The sequence below is a fragment of the Anolis carolinensis genome, chromosome 2 (genome assembly GCF_035594765.1).
Source record: "Anolis carolinensis isolate JA03-04 chromosome 2, rAnoCar3.1.pri, whole genome shotgun sequence".
In the NCBI taxonomy this organism is placed as follows: Eukaryota; Metazoa; Chordata; class Lepidosauria; order Squamata; family Dactyloidae; genus Anolis; species Anolis carolinensis.
The window spans coordinates 266,690,279-266,708,687 of NC_085842.1; the positions used below are offsets into that span (position 1 = coordinate 266,690,279).

The window sequence follows — 18,409 nt, forward strand, 5'->3', positions numbered from 1 at the left end:
GAAACACGGCATTGCATGACTGTGCAGAATCTGGTAGTCTGGACATTATGAAGATGCTTCTCAAATACTGTGCAAAGATGGAAAAAGATGGTTATGGAATGACTCCTCTTCTTTCTGCAAGTGTTACAGGGCACACGAACATTGTTGACTTCTTGACCCAACATGTGGAGACAAGCAAAGCAGAACGCATCAATGCACTGGAACTTCTAGGAGCCACATTTGTGGACAAAAAGAGAGATTTGCTTGGTGCTCTGAAATACTGGAAAAGAGCCATGGATATGAGGTACAGTGATAGGACTAACATCCTCAGCAAGCCTGTGCCTCAAGCTTTAATAATGGCTTACGATTATGCCAAGGAAGTGAACAGTACTGAAGAGTTGGAAAACCTAATTGCAGACCCTGATGAGATGAGAATGCAGGCATTGTTAATTAGAGAACGTATTCTTGGCCCTTCTCATCCAGATACATCTTACTATATTCGGTACCGAGGAGCTGTCTATGCAGACTCTGGCAACTTCAAACGGTGCATCAATCTGTGGAAGTATGCTCTGGACATGCAGCAGAACAATTTGGACCCCCTGAGCCCTATGACTGCAAGCAGCCTCTTGTCATTTGCTGAACTCTTCTCCTTCATGCTGCAAGACAGGGCAAAAGGCTTATTGGGTACAACTGTTACCTTTGATGACCTTATGGGTATACTGTGCAAAAGTGTTCTTGAAATAGAACGTGCCATCAAACATACTCAATGTCCACCTGACCAAATACAGCTCCACAAAGCCCTTTCCATCATCTTGCATTTAATTTGCTTGCTGGAAAAAGTTCCTTGTAGTCCTGAACAAGATCATTTTAAGAAGCAGACTATATATCGGTTTCTTAAGCTACATCCTAAGGGAAAAAATAACTTTAGCCCACTCCACCTTGCTGTCGACAAGAACACCACATGTGTTGGGCGTTATCCAGTTTGCAAATTTCCTTCCTTGCAAGTTACTGCTACGTTAGTGGAATGTGGTGCTGATGTCAATGCTAGAGACTCAGATGACAACAGCCCTTTACACATATCTGCACTGAACAACCATCCTGATATCATGAATCTTCTTATCAAATCAGGTTCGCATTTTGATGCCACAAACTTGCATAAACAAACTGCTATCGATTTGCTGGATGAGAAGGAAATGGCAAAGAATCTGATTCAGCCCATCAACCATACTACACTGCAGTGTCTTGCTGCCCGTGTCATTGTTAATCATTGCATACATTACCAAGGGCACATCCCAGAAAAACTTGAGAACTTTGTTTTACTGCATAGATGATAGTAGGCTCTTCTTCACTGTGGGAGCATGTGTTAGGAACTTTCACTGTTGCTTTCTCAAGCACTGTTGTGATATGCCAGCGATACACCATCATTCATTCCGCTTGGTCCATCCTGCTCATTAGCTAAAGCATCATTAAGAATCAGATCTGCAGAACCGGTCGCCTAGTATTTAAAACAAACACCATATAATATATTTTGTGGATTACTTAGAAATGTAAGGTTATATTTGGACTCACTAAAATTGTCTGCCAAAGGCTCGTCTACTCTGGTTTAGTTTGCCTGTTGGTTGTTTGGGACTGAATTGAATAATTTTCGTGGTATTGTCTTATTCTTACTGGTGTGTGAATTTTATATAGTTGAGAAGTCATCTTTTTGTTCTTGCTTGAGCGTTTCTACTTTTTTTCTAATTGGTTCATTGCTGAACTATACAAGTTGTATGGACTTGTTAACATTTGCAATTACCATAAGTGCTTTTATCTTCTCTATGCACTGGCTTGAACATGACTGTTTGTGTGTTGGCATATTCCTATGCATCAGTTGGTCATTTTAGCTTTGATACTGTTCTCTTGCAGTTTTTTTTTAGTTCTCTCTCTCTTTCTCGAGAGAGAGAGGGGGGGCCTCTCTCTCAAATACACCTTTTACAGCATGACAGTTTTTGAAGACTTCAGTCAGCTGTCCAGCCTCATTTGACTTTTTACCCCGAGCTGTTTCTGCGGTTGCATTCTATTGATTTTTTTAGAGATGTGTGCTGAATTTGGGAGTAAAATGTGTTCTTGTTGGCAAACCCACTTTAAATTAAGTCTAAAAGTTATTTTAATATTTCTTGCTGCAAGTGGAGAAAGGCAATGAGCAACCTTATTCCCCTCTGCACTCATGTCTTGCTTGAGCTGATTGTGTGACTAGACATAGAGGTGTTTTTTTCCTCAAATTTAACCTGAAACTTAATCATATGACTCAATGAGAAGAACTAGATCAAACATAGTCTTGAAATTACAACTCAAGATTCTTAGCTACGAAAGAAACTAAAGCATGTTGGCATGATGCTTGTCAGTCCAGATCTAGCTATCAGCTAGTATAATTAATTATATGGTTGTAATCAGAACCCCTCTGTGGGGGTTTCAGAAGTTTAGTAGTGTCCCCTCTCCTTCATTTTAAAATAACTCTTACACATAATTTGCATGCATTCTATTCTCCTAAGACCTTTCAGCCATATTATGGAAACATCAAGAGGCCATGTGAAATATATAGCCTCTACTGAAAGCTATCTATTTTTATAATATTTGCGCAACAGCTTAGCTATTGCAGCAGAAAGGGCTTTTTAGACTTGATAAGGAAACCATAAGTGAAGACTACAATTGCGATTAAGATTCAGGTAACTAATTCAGCACTTTATTGTTGACTCATAATGGAATTTACTATGGCATATTAGACCTGCAAATGTCTTAAAATAAAATGGTTCTCAAGAAAAAAAAATCCTTCATTTTCTTCTTGGAGTGGAATACAGTATATGTTCCAGTCTAGCTTTCTGGATGTTCTGAATTGCCCCTGACTTGGTATCTTATTTGGTTTATAATATCTAATGCCTTTTCAGTTTGGAAATGCAATGCATAGATTACTATGAATATTGACAATGTAGGACAAATTTACAATGAAATTGATGCCTCAAGTCTGGTGTGACTAGTTCAAGGTTATATTTTTTGAAAGATATGTTAATTTGAGTATGTCCACATCCTCATAGTTTATATACATTAGTAATCACATCACGGCCTTGTTGGTATCATCTGATTGACACAGCTCAGTCATAATTTATCCCATAGATTAGTGTTACAAATTATGAGAATCTGTTGAGAGTCTTGGGCTCCTGCTTTTTTCCTTCCTGTTCTCCCTTTTAAGTAAGAAGATGTGAGCTTTCAATTTTACTCCCTTAGATGGTAAGAGAAGATGGAATAGAACATGAATCCATTCAACAGACAGTTGCTCATTTTCTTAAGGCTAAATCATGCTTAAGGCTTACATCTTAACAAGGTCAATATCTGTTGTCCGTTAAACACAAAAATATTACAATGAGAAGGAAAAAAAGCAAACTTTTTTGTACATTGTATAATTTTCACAAGTGAAAATATAAATTATTTCATATCCATAAAAATATCTGGTTCATTTTTTCTCAAACACAATTGCATGAATATATGCCCAAGATTCATTTTAGATGGTCATTTTCACAGTAGTTAAAGCTCATACTATTTGAAGACTAAAAGCATAAATACACTGAAGAACATGCTGTTATTTTTCATATCCCTCTCCCATGCTTACCTGTTTTGCAAGTAGATACTTCTGATAACAGAAAGGGCAAATTCAACCTACTTTAACCAAAAATAGAGCATATGAGAAAAGGGAGACTCTAGAACATGGTGTCATCTCTGATGTTTTATTTTACTCTGTGACATTGGAAGGCTTCTGGAAAATGGAGCACCCCATGGATTCGTTTGATTTCATGTGTTTAACAAATATAATTTCTGCTGATAAGTAAAAAATTATAAGGATTGATCCAGTTATTCTAACTAGAGTAGACCCACTGAATAAGTGGAACTTTTTAATTCAACGCAAGTGCAAGTCCTCCTGATTTAACTCTTAGTATTCTATGAAAAACATAAGCACAATTAATTACTCCTCACTTACATAGCTTCTTCATTCTTACCAATATTACCTAGACTTCTAAAATTTATTTTTAAAATGGATGCATTACATTTCAGACTTGGAGATTTCCAAACTTAGAAGGAAAAATTTGGCTTTCTTGTACTCCTTGTTATCACACTAAAACCCTCAAGGTATTTTGAGTGATCACTTCTGCTGCTCGCTTCTTAGTTTCCTTATAAACACTCTGAGCATTCAGTTGCTGCTATTGTTCCTTACTTGGGAATCTGGCATATCTCTTAAACGTATGGTACCTGTTTAAAGTGAAAAACAGAAATGTGTATTGTTATTCTCCACTTTGACTTTTGAGTAAATTACTTCGATTCATCATTTTATCTGTTCTCCATTATTATAGGAATGTTTACTATTTTTGGCAGCAGTAGAAAAATGTCTGTGCTCTAAATAGTGACCTGCAAACATGTGGCCTTATTTGGTATAACCAAACACAGTGTATGTCTGGTTGATATTGTCTGGAAGCAAAAAGCCTGAGAGTAGAACTATAATAATAATAATAATAATAATAATAATAATAATAATAATAATACAACAATTTGTTTTATATTCTGTCCCATCTCCCCGAATGGATTCAGGGTGGTGAACACTTTAAAATACACCACATTGCCAACCATCTTTTAACAAGGTTTTTTTTTTTTTGCTCTAGTGGCTTCTATGTACATTTAAGGCTGAATCCAAATACTGAAATTAGAACCCTAACCAATGATTTAAAAGCAAAATTCTGTGTCATAACAGCGAACAAAGATATATTAAGAGACTGTAAGTGGCTTCAGAGTACAGTTAACAACCCTCTAGGAGCCCTTTTACAAACTAATTTGTTTTTCCTACACTTCATTCCTCTTGTGCCCAATTCTCTCAATACATGGTGCACAGAACTTGATATTCTGAAATTTTTCTGTCGCACAATGTCAAATTGCAAGTCCTTTGAAGCATGCAGAATCATTCTTGCAATCCTCTAGACTCAAGAATGTGTTGTTGCAGAAATTGAAAGGTTTTGTGCAGAATGCCAACATTCCCGACAACAGTAAATATTGGTTGACCTCATAAAAAGTGAAGCTGGAACTATAGAATTTATAGTGCAATAGCAGTGCTGTAAAATGGTACAAATAAATGGAAACAAATATCAATTTGCTAGAAACATGCCTCAGATGTCTGTATATTAGTCATGGTCCAGCCTGACTAGCCATTTCATAGTTTTAGAGATCCCTGGTATTTTCTACATCTAACTAGTAACTGCTAGTGTATCATCCCTGTTCTGAAAAGATCAATGGAATGAAGATGCTCTTCAAAAACAGGTGCAGCTTATCTGATTTTCTGGGGACCCTAAAAGTTCGCTCTGGTAGAATTATAAATAATATATGTGTGTTTGTGTGATGTTTCAATATAGGGTTTGTTATAGGGCTCTGATTTAATGTGATTCTTGAAAGAAGCAGAGCACATGAGCACTGAAATTGCAGACTTCTAAATTAAGGGCAGTGGATGGGATGTTTCCGTATTTGTGGGACATGGCTTTGCAAAGATGCCTGCTAATAAGTATTTAATTGTTTTTTTCCTTTCTACCAGTAGTGATCTAATACCAAAAATGTAAAGAACAAAATGAAGGCTATTATTATTTCTGTTTATCAGTTTGATTATTAACATCAAACAAGGCTATGGATATGTTTGTGAGGTTAACTTGTTAAAACTCAGATGAGTTTATATGTATATATAATTAAAACACTCAGGGCTCTACATATGTGCACTAAAGCATTCAGATATTGCACAAAGAAAAGACATGTTGCAAAGTGAATTAATGTTATAATTTTGCTTCTGCTTTCAGTTTGTGAGACAAATGTGTAAACTATTGAACATTTCATCTTCATTCTTGCTTGTAAGCTGTCTCTCTAGCTATAAACATAATCCTCAAGGTGTTGAACGGAACTTGTTACCTTGTGTATAGTGTGATTTCAGATATCTGTAATATACTATAGGTGGTGGCACTAGAAGTTGGGTGGGTGTTGACACCTGCAACAAGATTGGTGATATTTGTGGAACGAAGTATCACACAGTACAACACATATGTTAAAGCACAGTGATGTGTGAGACAAACACTGATGTCTCTGGCTTCACAAAACAGCTCTTCATCTCCACAGTGAAAATGTTGTGGATTAGTTGCCCATTTAGCGTGCTGCCTCAAACACATTGGAGCACCATCTAGATGACATGCCATTTCTTTCTTTTCAGGATATTTCTCCTCTTCCTAAAGGTGAGAAAGTACTGACTCCTCCTGTACTTTTTTGTGTGGTTTCCCCATCAGCCTTGAGATTTAGTAAGACCCACATTGATACTCACTGAGGTATTTTCTGAAAGATTCAGATAAAAGTGAAATGAATAGCATCATATCTTCTTGTAGAAAATATGTTAAAATTTATCTGAACTTAATAAACTGGATAAATATATAGAGAACAATGCCCAGTAACCTCTATTAATCCAAAGTAGCTTAACAGATTTTTTCTTGTTCACACAAAATTTTACTGCTAATAGTCCTTTTCAAGCTTAACCCAGTATACTATGCTTTCCTCTTCTCAGATAATTCGAAATCCCCAAGGTAATTTTACATGGTCACTTTCTTTGGGAAAAGATAGCCCAAAGATAATTTTTTAAAAAAATCTGTAGAACTAGTGGGAAAAAATGCTAGACCTTTTTTATCGTGTGGGCTGCCACTGAAGCTGCTGTAGATGTACAAATACTGCCTTTGGCTGGGTTGTTGTATGTTTTCCGGGCTGTATGGCCATGTTCCAGAAGTATTCTCTCCTGATGTTTCACCCACATCTATGGCAGGCATCCTCAGAGGTTGTGAGGAAATTTGCCTTTGACTATTTCTCCTAAGTTAATCTCTATGATAGTTACTACCCCATAGATATTTGGAATGTATTAAATTAACTATCTAGCAGTTGAGTTCCATACACCTATTATTCCTTAGTTATGTCCAGTGCAGAAGCAGCCAAATGTCTGTTTCATAGTCCAAATTAATATGAAGATTTAATGGACGAGTCACCAAACTACAACTCCCCACCTTTACATCTTTTAATCAGGTTACTCATATTTACCTTGATTTTCCAAGTTGTCTACAGTCGCTATAAAATGCTTTTGGCAGCTCCTCAAATCTTCAGTTCATTTCAACATTTGTCTTCTCTAATTTCATGACATTTGACCTTGATGTATCGGTGCATCCTGGATTAGATTGTTTATTGCAATACATGAAGTGTGCGGCTATAATTGTTACAATGTGTGATCGTGCTGAAAGTGGAAAGAAAGTCTACTCTGTTTCCTTAAAAGGTTGGTATTATTGATTTATTGGACTTGTTTTTTATTTTCTTCAAAATGTTGTGTAATAATTACAGTTTGTAGAACCCCCAAGAAGTGTAGTCTCAAGGCATTGACTTGGAACTGTGATTTGCTTATTCAGATGTGCCTGAAATCATTTTCTGAGCTAACCTTTAAAATGGTTCCCAGGTCTAGAACCTATTGGGCACTCCCTCATCAAAATCCAGCTTTGTGAGAAGGCATGACTGTCTAATACTCAACTTCCACTGTTGGTAAACCTAAGTACATGTAATTGAAATGATAACATATTTTTCTAGTTTACTCCTTATTCACAGTTGACTTGTGTGTTCTTCCTATGTCAAATTCTACATTATAAACTAGAGTTAGCAACAATATGATCTGTAAGTGGTATGCACCACCATCATGAATTAGTGGTGTGTGATGCACACTGTTTTCTCAGTCCTGTAACAGCAATGTGAGTGTCCTTGCCTGGCTAGATAGCATGGAAGAATACCACAAACTTCAGACAGTCTGAGACCAGATCAAGGGGTGTCTCACCTGGCTCTGATATCAGGCTGAAAGTGATATAGGAAAGTGGTTATAGTTCAGAGCACTCCGCAGCTGCTCCTGGCCTTACTTTGGACGAACAGAACAGTTAAAAGTGGAGTGATCATAGGAGACTTGAAAGATGTGGAGTCAAGTCTCCCAAAAGACAAAAAATTCAGTATATCAGGGAAGGACAAAGGATATGCATACTTGGCTCCTGCTCATGTGCACTGTCCAAGTGTGAAGCAATGAAAGTGGGAAGATGAGCTGAAGAACAGCTCGAATCACATTGGTAGCTATGGGTCTTCTTGAAACTCAAATCAAATGGGCCAGTAAATGTATCTGTCCTATCACATCTTGGGCAGATTCCATGCTAGCATCATATTTCAGGGCTCCCTTGGAATTCTAGATGTCAAGGAAAGCTTAATTTAATGCTACTTGTTGTGTAACATGTAGAACCTGCAATGCTGTCTGCATTTCCCCATCTGCTCTTGTGAACTGGATTTGGAAATCTTTTCGACCTCAGTTTGTCCCAAGCCTGGGCTATCTGCTAGTGACAAGGAAAGGAAAGGAGCTTGAATAATCTATGGGGAGCCCTTGTACTGATGCCAGTAATACAGCTTGGTATCATTCCACTCTCTCTGGACAGCTGCCTTCCTCAGAGTCCTCTGAGCAAAAGTACCTCTGTCATGAGGTCCAGAACCCTTCTGCCTTTGGCACATAACAGAGTGAGAAGCTGAAATATCATATATCAAACTGGGCTTTGCTCCCAAATCTATACAAGGATCTCTCACTTTGACAGTTTCCTGCATGAATTCCTTGGCTAGCTCACGCTTGCTGCCTTCAAGCTATTTCAGCCTCCTTCCTAAGCAGGAGTCTCTCCATTTGCTCAGCCTAATTTCCCTTCAGTATTTTTAAAATGTCCATCTCTGTTCTTAGGCTCACTGCAAAATGCAATTGTTGCTTTAGCTAAGCCATGGGTCAAGGTCCCCTGGCTTACAAGTCTGAGAAGCTGTTCTCAGCATGACCAATGCGAGGGGATTCTGACAATTCTAGACCAAAATATCTGGTGGACCAGTTTTCTCACTCCTGTAGTATTAATGCAGTTTGACACCACTTTACTATGGGTCAATGCTATGGAATCATGGGAATTGTAATTTTAGAAATCTTTTGGCCTTTTCTCCGAATAGTATTAGTGCTTCACCAAACTGCAACTGCCATGATTTCATAGCACTGAGCATTAGAGGTTAAAGTGTCAAATTGCACTATGTACCAAAATCTCAGTGTGGGATGGACAATGGGATGGAAGCGATGGGGTCAATTTCCCCCAATCATCTGTGCTCCAGGCAAACCCAGAGATTTTTAAGGATGCTGGGCGTTCTGATGGGCTTTTTTCTATTTGAGATTAGGGATGTTTTGATAAATTTCTGTGAGCTCTTGAGGGGAAAATTTGGTTGAAAATCACACTGAAACAAGGGGGGATTGGGGGATTGAGGAAATAGGCTTCAGAAGCCACAAAAGTGGGATACAGGAACTGCACTATGTCCATCTCTTAGGACCTTGGAAAGTTCTGTATGCAGTTATCTTTGCCCTTTCTAGAGATGGCTACGAGATTGGATGTAAGTGCTTGCTCTCCAGTTTGCCCATTCTCAGCCTTTTGGTCACAAGATACTTTTATTGGCAATTAGCTATGAAGTTTATGAATAGCAAAAGCACTGTTTTCTTAATAGTCATCTCAGCCAATTCTTTTTTCACCCAATCTAGTTTTTTCGTGGGGCTGCCCTTGATCCTTCTCTATTTTGTTTCAAAATTCTACTTTTTGTACATGTGTGTGTGTTTTTAAAGTATGAATAGAGGCTTGAACATTTTATGCAAACATATGGTAATTAGCAAAATCTATAAGGAATATATCATTGGCTGAAATAAATGCTCTGCTGTATTCACATCTGGAGAAAGATTTTGTCTTTTCTCTGACATTTCTCAGCTGCCTCAGACCAGCTTATTTGAGAAGACAAGGCCATCTGGACGTTAATTGAAATGTGATTCCAGTTAACTTTAATGTAGTTTGAGATGCAGACAATTGTGGCTGTGTTGTATGACTTCCTCCTAAACGTACAGCCATAACTAGATAAAGGGTAACCGGGGGCCTATCACTTCAGGACTCATGTCAGACATTCACATGACAGGTGCTTGCAAAACCCAGTTCCTGTGAGCAAAGAATACACCCTGAATAATCAGTGACCACATCTGTTTTGATTACCGGTTGCCTAGTTACTGGCCTTATAACTTTCATACCGGGACACACAATCACAGGCATAGTTGTGTAGTTGTGTTTCTGTATTGGAACAGTTTGCATCTATATACTAACAATGAAGGAGAGCTTAGAAAATGTTGTGTGTCAGAATCGTAAATCAACAGCTACCCAATCAGTAAAAAAAACAAAAACCCTTTTCTTGTTGTTTATGAGGCTGTGAGTGAATATTAACTGCAGTTTGACATCACTTTTAATTGACATGGCTCTATGCGATGGAATCATGGGAGATGTAGTTTTACTAGATTTGTCTCTTTCTCTGCCAAAAGGTACTGGTGCCTCATGAAACTAAAACTTCCATAATTCCATTGCATGGAGCCATGGCAGTTTAAGTGGAATTAAATTGTATTAATTCTACATTGTCAATGCAACCTTTGATACTGTTGCTTCTTAGGTGGAAGTGACCATGTTCCCCTGGAGTTTGTGATACAGAGGAAGGGGAAAACTAAGAAAAGTCAGACATGCATTCTCGACTTTAGGAGAGCTGATTTCAGGAAATTTAGGGAAATCCTAAGGGTGATCCCATTGGCCAGAATACTAAAAGAGAAGGGAGTTAATAATGGATGGGAGTTTATTAAAAGTGAGGTACTGAAGGCACAATTACAAATAGTGCCAGCAAGGAGAAAAAACATTAGAGAAGTGTAAAGACACCAGGATGAATGTCCAAAGAACTTTCAGCTGAGCTAAGATTTAAAAGAGACATGCACAAGAAATGGAAAAGGGAGAAATAACCAAAGAAGAATTCAAATGGATAACCAATGCATGTAGGGAAAAGGTTTGTAAGGCCAAGGTGCAAAATGAGCTCAGGCTTGCCAAAGAGATTAAAAACAATAAAAGGGGTTCTTTGGTTTTGTCAGTGGAAAAAGGAAGATCAAGGAAACAGTAAGGCCTCAGCATGGAGAAGGTGGTGAAATGCTGATGGGATTGAGAAAAAGAATTACTTAGCACTTTTGCCTCAGTCTTCTCACAAAAGAAAATCAATGTTCAACCTGAGCAATATGGAGTGGACAAGGCAATAGGAGAGATGCTACCCAAAATAGGTAAAGAAGTAGTCAAGGAATACTCTAAATAAATTCAAGTATCTAGTGCCAGATGAACTACATCCAAGAGTATAGAAAGAACAAGCAGAAGTAATTTCAGAAGCACTGGCAACAATATTTGAGAATTCTTAGAGAACAGGAGAACTCCCAGCAGACCAGAGGAGGGCAAATGTTGTCCCTATCTTCAAGAAGGGAAAAAAGAGGACCCAGTCAGCCTGACAGCAATACCAGGAAATATTCTGGAGCAGATCATTAACGAGGCAATCTGTAATCACGTAGAAAAGAAATGCTGTGATTAATTAAAATCAGCATAGATTTATCAAAAACAGGTCATGCCAGACTAATCTTATCTCTTTTTTAAATAGAGTTGGTAGATGCAGGGAATGCTGTGGATGTGACATATATTGATTTCAGTAAGGCCTTTGACAAAGTCCCCTGTGATCATCTTGCAAACAGACCTGTCAAATGTGGGCTAGACAATACTACTGTTAGGTGAATTTGTAAGTGGAGCTCACTAATGGTTCCTCTTAATCCTAGAAAGAAGTGACTGGCTAGTGGGGTGCCACAGGGTTCTGTCCTAGGCCCAGTGCTGTTCAACATCTTTATTAATGATTTAGATGAAGTTCTAGAGGGCATAAGTATAAAGTTTGCAGATGACACCAAATTAGGAGAGATAGCTAATACTCCAGAAGACAGGATCAGATTTTGAGAGCTGAGCTAAAACTAACAAAATGACTTTCAACAAGGAGAAATGTAGGATACTTCATACCTTATGAGGAGGGTCTTAAAGAGCTAGGCATGTTTAGCCTGCAGAAGAGAAGGTTGAGAGGAGACATGATAGTCATGTGAAAGGTTGCCAAAAGGAAGACGAAGCAGGATTGTTTTCTGCTGCCCTGGAAACTAGGACTCAGACTAATGGATTCAAATTGCAGGAAAGGCGATTCCACCTAAGCATTAGGAACAACTTCCTGACTGTAAGAGCTGTTCAACAGTGGAACTCTCTGCATCAAAGTGTGGTGTTTAAAAGCCTTCCTTGGAGGCTTTTAAACAGAGGCTAGATAGTCATCTGTCAGGGGTACTTTGATTATGCTTTTCCTGCATAGTAGGGTTTGGATTAGTTTCTTCCAATTCTATGATTCTTCTCTTTGAATGCAATTTAAGTAACTCTTAAATTGTTCTCTGTGTATGCAGCAGAGCCAGCATGGCGTAGTGGTTTGGTTGTTGGACTAGGATCAGGGTTCAAGTCCCCCTTGGGCATGGAAACCCTCTAGGTGACTTTGGGCAGGTCACATTCTCTCAGCCTCAGAGGAAGGCAATGGCAAATCCCATTGAACAAATGCTTACAAGAAACGCTGGTGATAAGTTAGCCTTAGAGTCACCATAAATTGGGAATGACTTGAAAGCACACAAAAACAAATGTGCTAATTAAAGGAGACAGTCCATTGCTAAGTGGTAGACTATATGCTCTGCTGGAAAAAGGTTGAGGTTCAGCAGATGAACATGGAAAGAACCCTCATGTTGTTGAGGTTCCTCCTTGGGAAGTTGTGTAACATGCCTGCAGACTTGGTATAAGGCAAATTTCTATATAAGGTATTTTCCCGGCCACAAGTCTTCTGTTCAGGGCCACCATCTCTATGTACTGTTCCTTTCTTCATACAAACTCAACTCAGAATCACCTTTGTTTTGGAAGAAAGGAAATTTTCATGTCTTTCAATGTGTGGCAGCAACACACATTGCTTCTTTTAATAGATGGTTTGTTTGTTCTTGTTATGTGCCTTCAAGTCAGTTCCGAGTCATGGCAATCTTATAGTAACCCTAGCATTGGGTTTTCAGGGGCTGAAAATGTCTGACTCACTCAAGGATTTCTTCAAATTGTTTGTAGTCCTCCAGAGCTTGGAAAAACAGATTAGAATGAAGCAGACCCTCCACTGATCCCTGATCCATCAGGTAAAACCCAAGTGCAGGAATGGATATGCTCAATTGGTCAAAGGAAAGCTTTGCCAGGCTTTTGGCATCTTTGGAATTCCTGTAGAGTAGTGGGAGCTTGCCAGAAAAAGTAGGAGTTCATTGGGGATGGATCCACTGCCAAAGGGATGACAAAAAAGGAGGGTCTTCCCTTTTGAGAAATCACTTCAGGGGGAACACAAAGACAAGGACTTGTTATCCTGCTCGAAAGAAGGAAGATGGCTGCATTCTGTTAATTTGCACTTAACCATTATAACATCATCATCAGTAGGTATACAGCTAGTCTATCATAAGCAAGGATGGATTCTCAAAAAAAGATGGGGAGGTACTCGATCTGAAGCAGCAGTCATTATAGTTGTACAGGGCGGAGGGAGACATAGGAAGGAAAAATAATTACACTTTAATCAGAGTAGGGTGTTAGCTGTCCTTGATTCAAACAGAACCGTGGGTTAAAACTCGTGCTGGTGAATGCCAGGTCAGTGAATGAGAAGACTTGATCTTGGATAAGCACGCCAATCTGGCATGTATCACAGAGACCTGGCTGGGTGAAGCAGGGATCTCTCTCATTTGTTCACCAGCATTATTTCCCGTTCAACAGCAGGGGACACTCGGGAGAAGGGGAGTCTCCTTTACTGAGATAGTTTTGTGTGTGTGTGTGTGTGTGTGTGTGTGTGTGTGTGTGTATGAGAGAGAGTGAGTGAGTGAGTCTATCTGTCTGGGGTTTGAGTTTGGATTGGAGTTGGAGTTCCCCCGCCTTGAGACTGCCCTGTCAGGGATGTCTCATGACGTCATGTCTGCTATGGGACTGTCCCAAGTGGTATCTGGCCCTACTCATATTGCTTAAGCACACTTTGGACCTTTTTTTCTGTCGTGGTTTGGATGAATGTGACTTAAAAGTGAAATAAATGTATAGTTCTGTTATCATGGACAGATAATCATGGGCTTTCTGGGACTCAGAATCACTGCAGGGGTGAGAGACCATGAACATTGTCAGTCTGGGAATGATTTGTATTTGGGTTCTTTTTGTTAGTATTTGCAAACCTGGATAAAAATTTAAATTATGTTTTGATGGGGCGAGCAAGAGGGTGGAATCCAGAATGTGTTGACACCAATTAATTTTTGTGCGGTTGACTCAAAATGGATTAGGCACAGTTAGGTTTACATATTCAGAACCTCCTTCTGTGTCCAGTGATTACAGCTTCTGTCCTTGGGTTTCTTAGCAATAAAATCTATTCTTCAGAGAAACAGAAAACTATAGCTGTGCAAGTTAGCTTGCTGCCAAGTAAAAAGGCAAAAACAATTTGTCAGAAAATTCTGTCGTGTCTGAGTCAGAAAATCATTTAAACTAGAAGCTGTAGAGAACTCCACAAGGGTTCAAGCCCTATTAATAGAAAATTGGTACAGTCATGCAGCTCAGTCAATAATTTAGTGTTGTGAGCTGAGGTGGAGAGGACTTCACTGTTTAAAGTAATCAGTTTCTTGAAGATTAGCGAAGCAAGTGTTGTGTGATTTCAATCCACTCTTTTCCCAACACTCTTTTCCCAACAGACCACACCTGGAATACTGTGTCCAATTTTGGGCACCACAGTTGAAGGGAGATGTTGACAAGCTGGAAAGCGTCCAGAGGAGGGCGACTAAAATGATTAAGGGTCTGGAGAACAAGCCCTATGAGGAGCGGCTTAAAGAGCTGGGCATGTTTAGCCTGCAGAAGAGAAGGCTGAGAGGAGACATGATAGCCATGTACAAATATGTGAAGGGAAGTCATAGGGAAGAGGGAGCAAGCTTGTTTTCTGCTGCCCTGCAGACTAGGACACGGAACAATGGCTTCAAACTACAGGAAAGGAGATTCCACCTGAACATCAGGAAGAACTTCCTCACTGTGAGAGCTGTTCGACAGTGGAACTCTCTCCCCGGGGCCGTGGTGGAGGCTCCTTCCTTGGAGGCTTTTAAGCAGAGGCTGGATGGCCATCTGTCGGGGGTGCTTTGAATGCGATTTCCTGCTTCTTAGCAGGGGGTTGGACTAGATGGCCCATGTGGTTTCTTCCAACTCTACTATTCTATGATTCTATGATTCTATGAAAGAGTCACAATGTCTCCTTGAATTTCAATTTCCCAGAGACCTAAATAAGGCTGCAAGGTCAGTGGTATGGGAATAGAAGGACAAAGTTTCAACTTGTATTTCCAAAATGAGTTGCTGTCAAACTCCATTGTCACAGATACCATTTCCAGTATATAGATTTTCCTGTGGTGTATCTAACTTAATTTTTGTTATATATAAATTATATAAAGTATTACTGCTGTGGCAATAGTTCATCTGCTTTGTAGAGATTACATCTCGTGTATACTAATTACTTTTCCACTGAGCTTCATGCTGTACAAATCTTTATATGCCCATAAGAGGACATACCTCTATTTGAAAATGCCCTCTACTGATGAACTGTGGGATTCAAGTCTGGTTTAAGGTAGAGGTTTTGTTTATTCTTTCAGTTGCTTCCGACTCTTCGTGACCTTATGGACCAGCCCACGCCAGAGCTCCCTGTTGGCCGTTGCCAACCCCAGCTCTTTCAAGGTTAAGCCAGTCACTTCAAGGATACTATCCATCCATCTTGCCCTTGGTTGGCCTCTCTTCCTTTTTCCTTTCATTTTCCCCAGGCAAGGTAAAGGACCATGGTTTAAATCAGGAGTGAGAAATGCAACTCAATCCCATCTGGACTGCTGTGCAACTCCCATCTTCAGCTAAACCAACAAGTCCTATTTATTTTAACTAGTCTATTCTGACTAGGACCAACATTAGATTTTGACTATGTAACCTTTCAGATGTCTTTGGACTGCAACTCCCAGCAGGCCTAGCCAGCATACCAGTGATACAGACAGCAAGGAGTTGCGGTTGAACAACATCTACAGCACTCTGGTCTTCAGGTGTTTTTAATTCCAGCTTCCAGAATCTCTGATCGTTGGTCAAAGCAGCTGAGACTTCTGGGAGTTGAAGTCCAAAACATCACCTCCCCATTACGAAAGATGTCTTGTGTTTCTACAGGCATTCAAGTTATTTTGATATATCTGTGTACACAAATACACCAGCCTACACAAACTGCAGGTATATCTTTATACTCTTATCCTCTATTTTTATTGAGCCATTTCCTCATTCTTTGGGATGTTTTCAGCTAGCTGACAGATTATTTTGTATTCCTTTGTAGAAGTCATCAAGTGTGGAAAATAATGATTGTCATTAGGGCTGTCGAGCCTGCCATTCTTGTTCTGAAATGAAGTGGTGAGTGACCTCTGCAGAAGTGCTGGTTTCCTAGAGAGATCTAACACATGCTTCTAGCTTCCCCCTGTATAAACCTGATAACAAACTACCACTTGTACAACCCAGTAAAGTGGCTAGAAATGACTGGAATACCCCTAGTGAGAGCTGCTACCTTGCAATCATGTACAATGGTGATTTTATCCAAAAACATCTTTAAAGGACAAGACTTGCATTTATTTGTCTTCCATTTACATTTCTTTCCACTGAGCAAGAAAATGTTTTTCTAAAGCTTAGCTCCCGCCTTGCTGAAATAGGCAGAAAGAATTGATATCCTCCTTTCTTTCTTGTCTGTGGGAAGAGTGTTGCTAAGAGACTGAATTCCTTATACATTTAAGAGAAAATGGCTTAGAAACTCAGCAACAAAACAAGGGGAAATGATTTTACTTAAAGCTACTATTCCCGCCCCCATCCCTCCAGGAAGTAGATACCTTGGTCATGCTGTGCTGTATTTCAGAGTGGAAATTAAGGATAATTTGGAAGAACAGCCAAGGAATTCAACTTGCCAAGGAATCAAAAGCTTTGCTTTCATGTTTCCATGTCAAATGATAGAGTATTCTTGATAGCTCTTTTGTTGGATCTACTGATGGGAAGATGCAGTCTATTTGGCCTAAGGTGTGTCCACACCCTGTATCATGTTTTTGTGGTTATATCAGCCAGAGAGGAAAAACAAACAGTATATTGCATAATCCAATGCTTGTCAATTCAGCAGTGAGTCTGCTTCAGGAAACTGTAAATAATTTCAGCCTTAGGGGCATCATTACCCTTCAACTGCAAGCCACATTTCAAAGAAAAGGCAGGTTTATCTTGCATTTATACTTACTTAGGCGATCCCTCATAGCCCGAGGATGATGGTCCTCCAAGTGTATTGTCTTGGTGATGCCTGTCTAGGTCATTCTGGAGACCTATTCTTGACCCGCGTGTTCTCTCGCAGTGAGGACAGTGGTTTCCAGGTGGAAGGCAGTCCTGTTCAGGGTTGGCTTGACATGCCTTCCTCTTGGCACATTTCTTCCTTTCACCCTCCATTCGTGCCTCTTCAAATTCTGCAGCACTGCTGGTCACAGCTGATCTCCAGTTAGAGCGCTCAAGGGCCAGGGCTTCCCAGTTCTCAGTGTCTATGCCACAGTTTTTAAGTTGGTTTAAGCCCATATTTAAATCTCTTTTCCTGTCCACCAACATTATGTTTCCCATTCTTGAATTGGGAGTATAGCAACTGCTTTGGGAGATGCTGATTGGGCATTCAGAAAATGTGTCCAGTCCAGCGGAGTTGATGGCTTCAGTGCTTGTGTTCTTTGCTTCTTCCAGCATGCTGACATTTGTCTACCTGCCTTCCCAAGAGATTTGTAGGATTTTTAGGAGGCAACCCTGATGGAATAGTCCCAGGAGCTGAGTGTAATGTCTGTAGACAGTCCACATTTCACAGGTGTATAACAGGGTTGGGAGGACAATAGCTTTATAAACAAGCAATTTGGTATCCTTACAGATGTCCCGATCCTCAAACACTCTCTGCTTCATTCGGAGAAATGCTGCACTCGCAAAGCTCAGGCAGCGTTGAATTTCAGTGTCATTTTTGACTTCTGTGGAGAGGTGGTTGCCAAGGAAGCGGAAATGGTCACCATTTTCTAATGTTGCAACATTAAGCTGTATTCCTGGCATTGCAGGGGGATTGGCTGGTGACTGCTGGAAGAGCACTTTCGTTTTCTCCATGTTCAGTGAGAGGCCAAGCTTCTGCAAAGGTGTTTAGAGTGGCTTGTAGGTCTTCTGGATGCGCACAGACTATGTTATCATCAGCATATTGAAGTTCTATAACAGATGTTGTGACCTTGGCTTTGGCTTTCAGTCTGCTGAGGTTAAATAGCTTGCTATCTGTCAATAAATGATTTCTACTCCAGTGGGAAGCTTCCCATCAACAAAAT

General features: G+C 39.7%; 1 protein-coding gene across 1 annotated transcript in view; it reads left to right on the plus strand.

Annotated features, from left to right (window-relative positions):
• fem1c (fem-1 homolog C) overlaps positions 1-18,409 on the plus strand; it is a 40,727-nt gene that overhangs the window by 11,084 nt on the left and 11,234 nt on the right. Inside the window, exon 3 of the mRNA XM_003223027.4 lies at positions 1-18,409. This exon is cut by the window's right edge and continues 11,234 nt beyond it. Coding sequence (XP_003223075.1) covers positions 1-1,310 — 1,310 coding nt within the window. The 3' untranslated portion in view covers positions 1,311-18,409.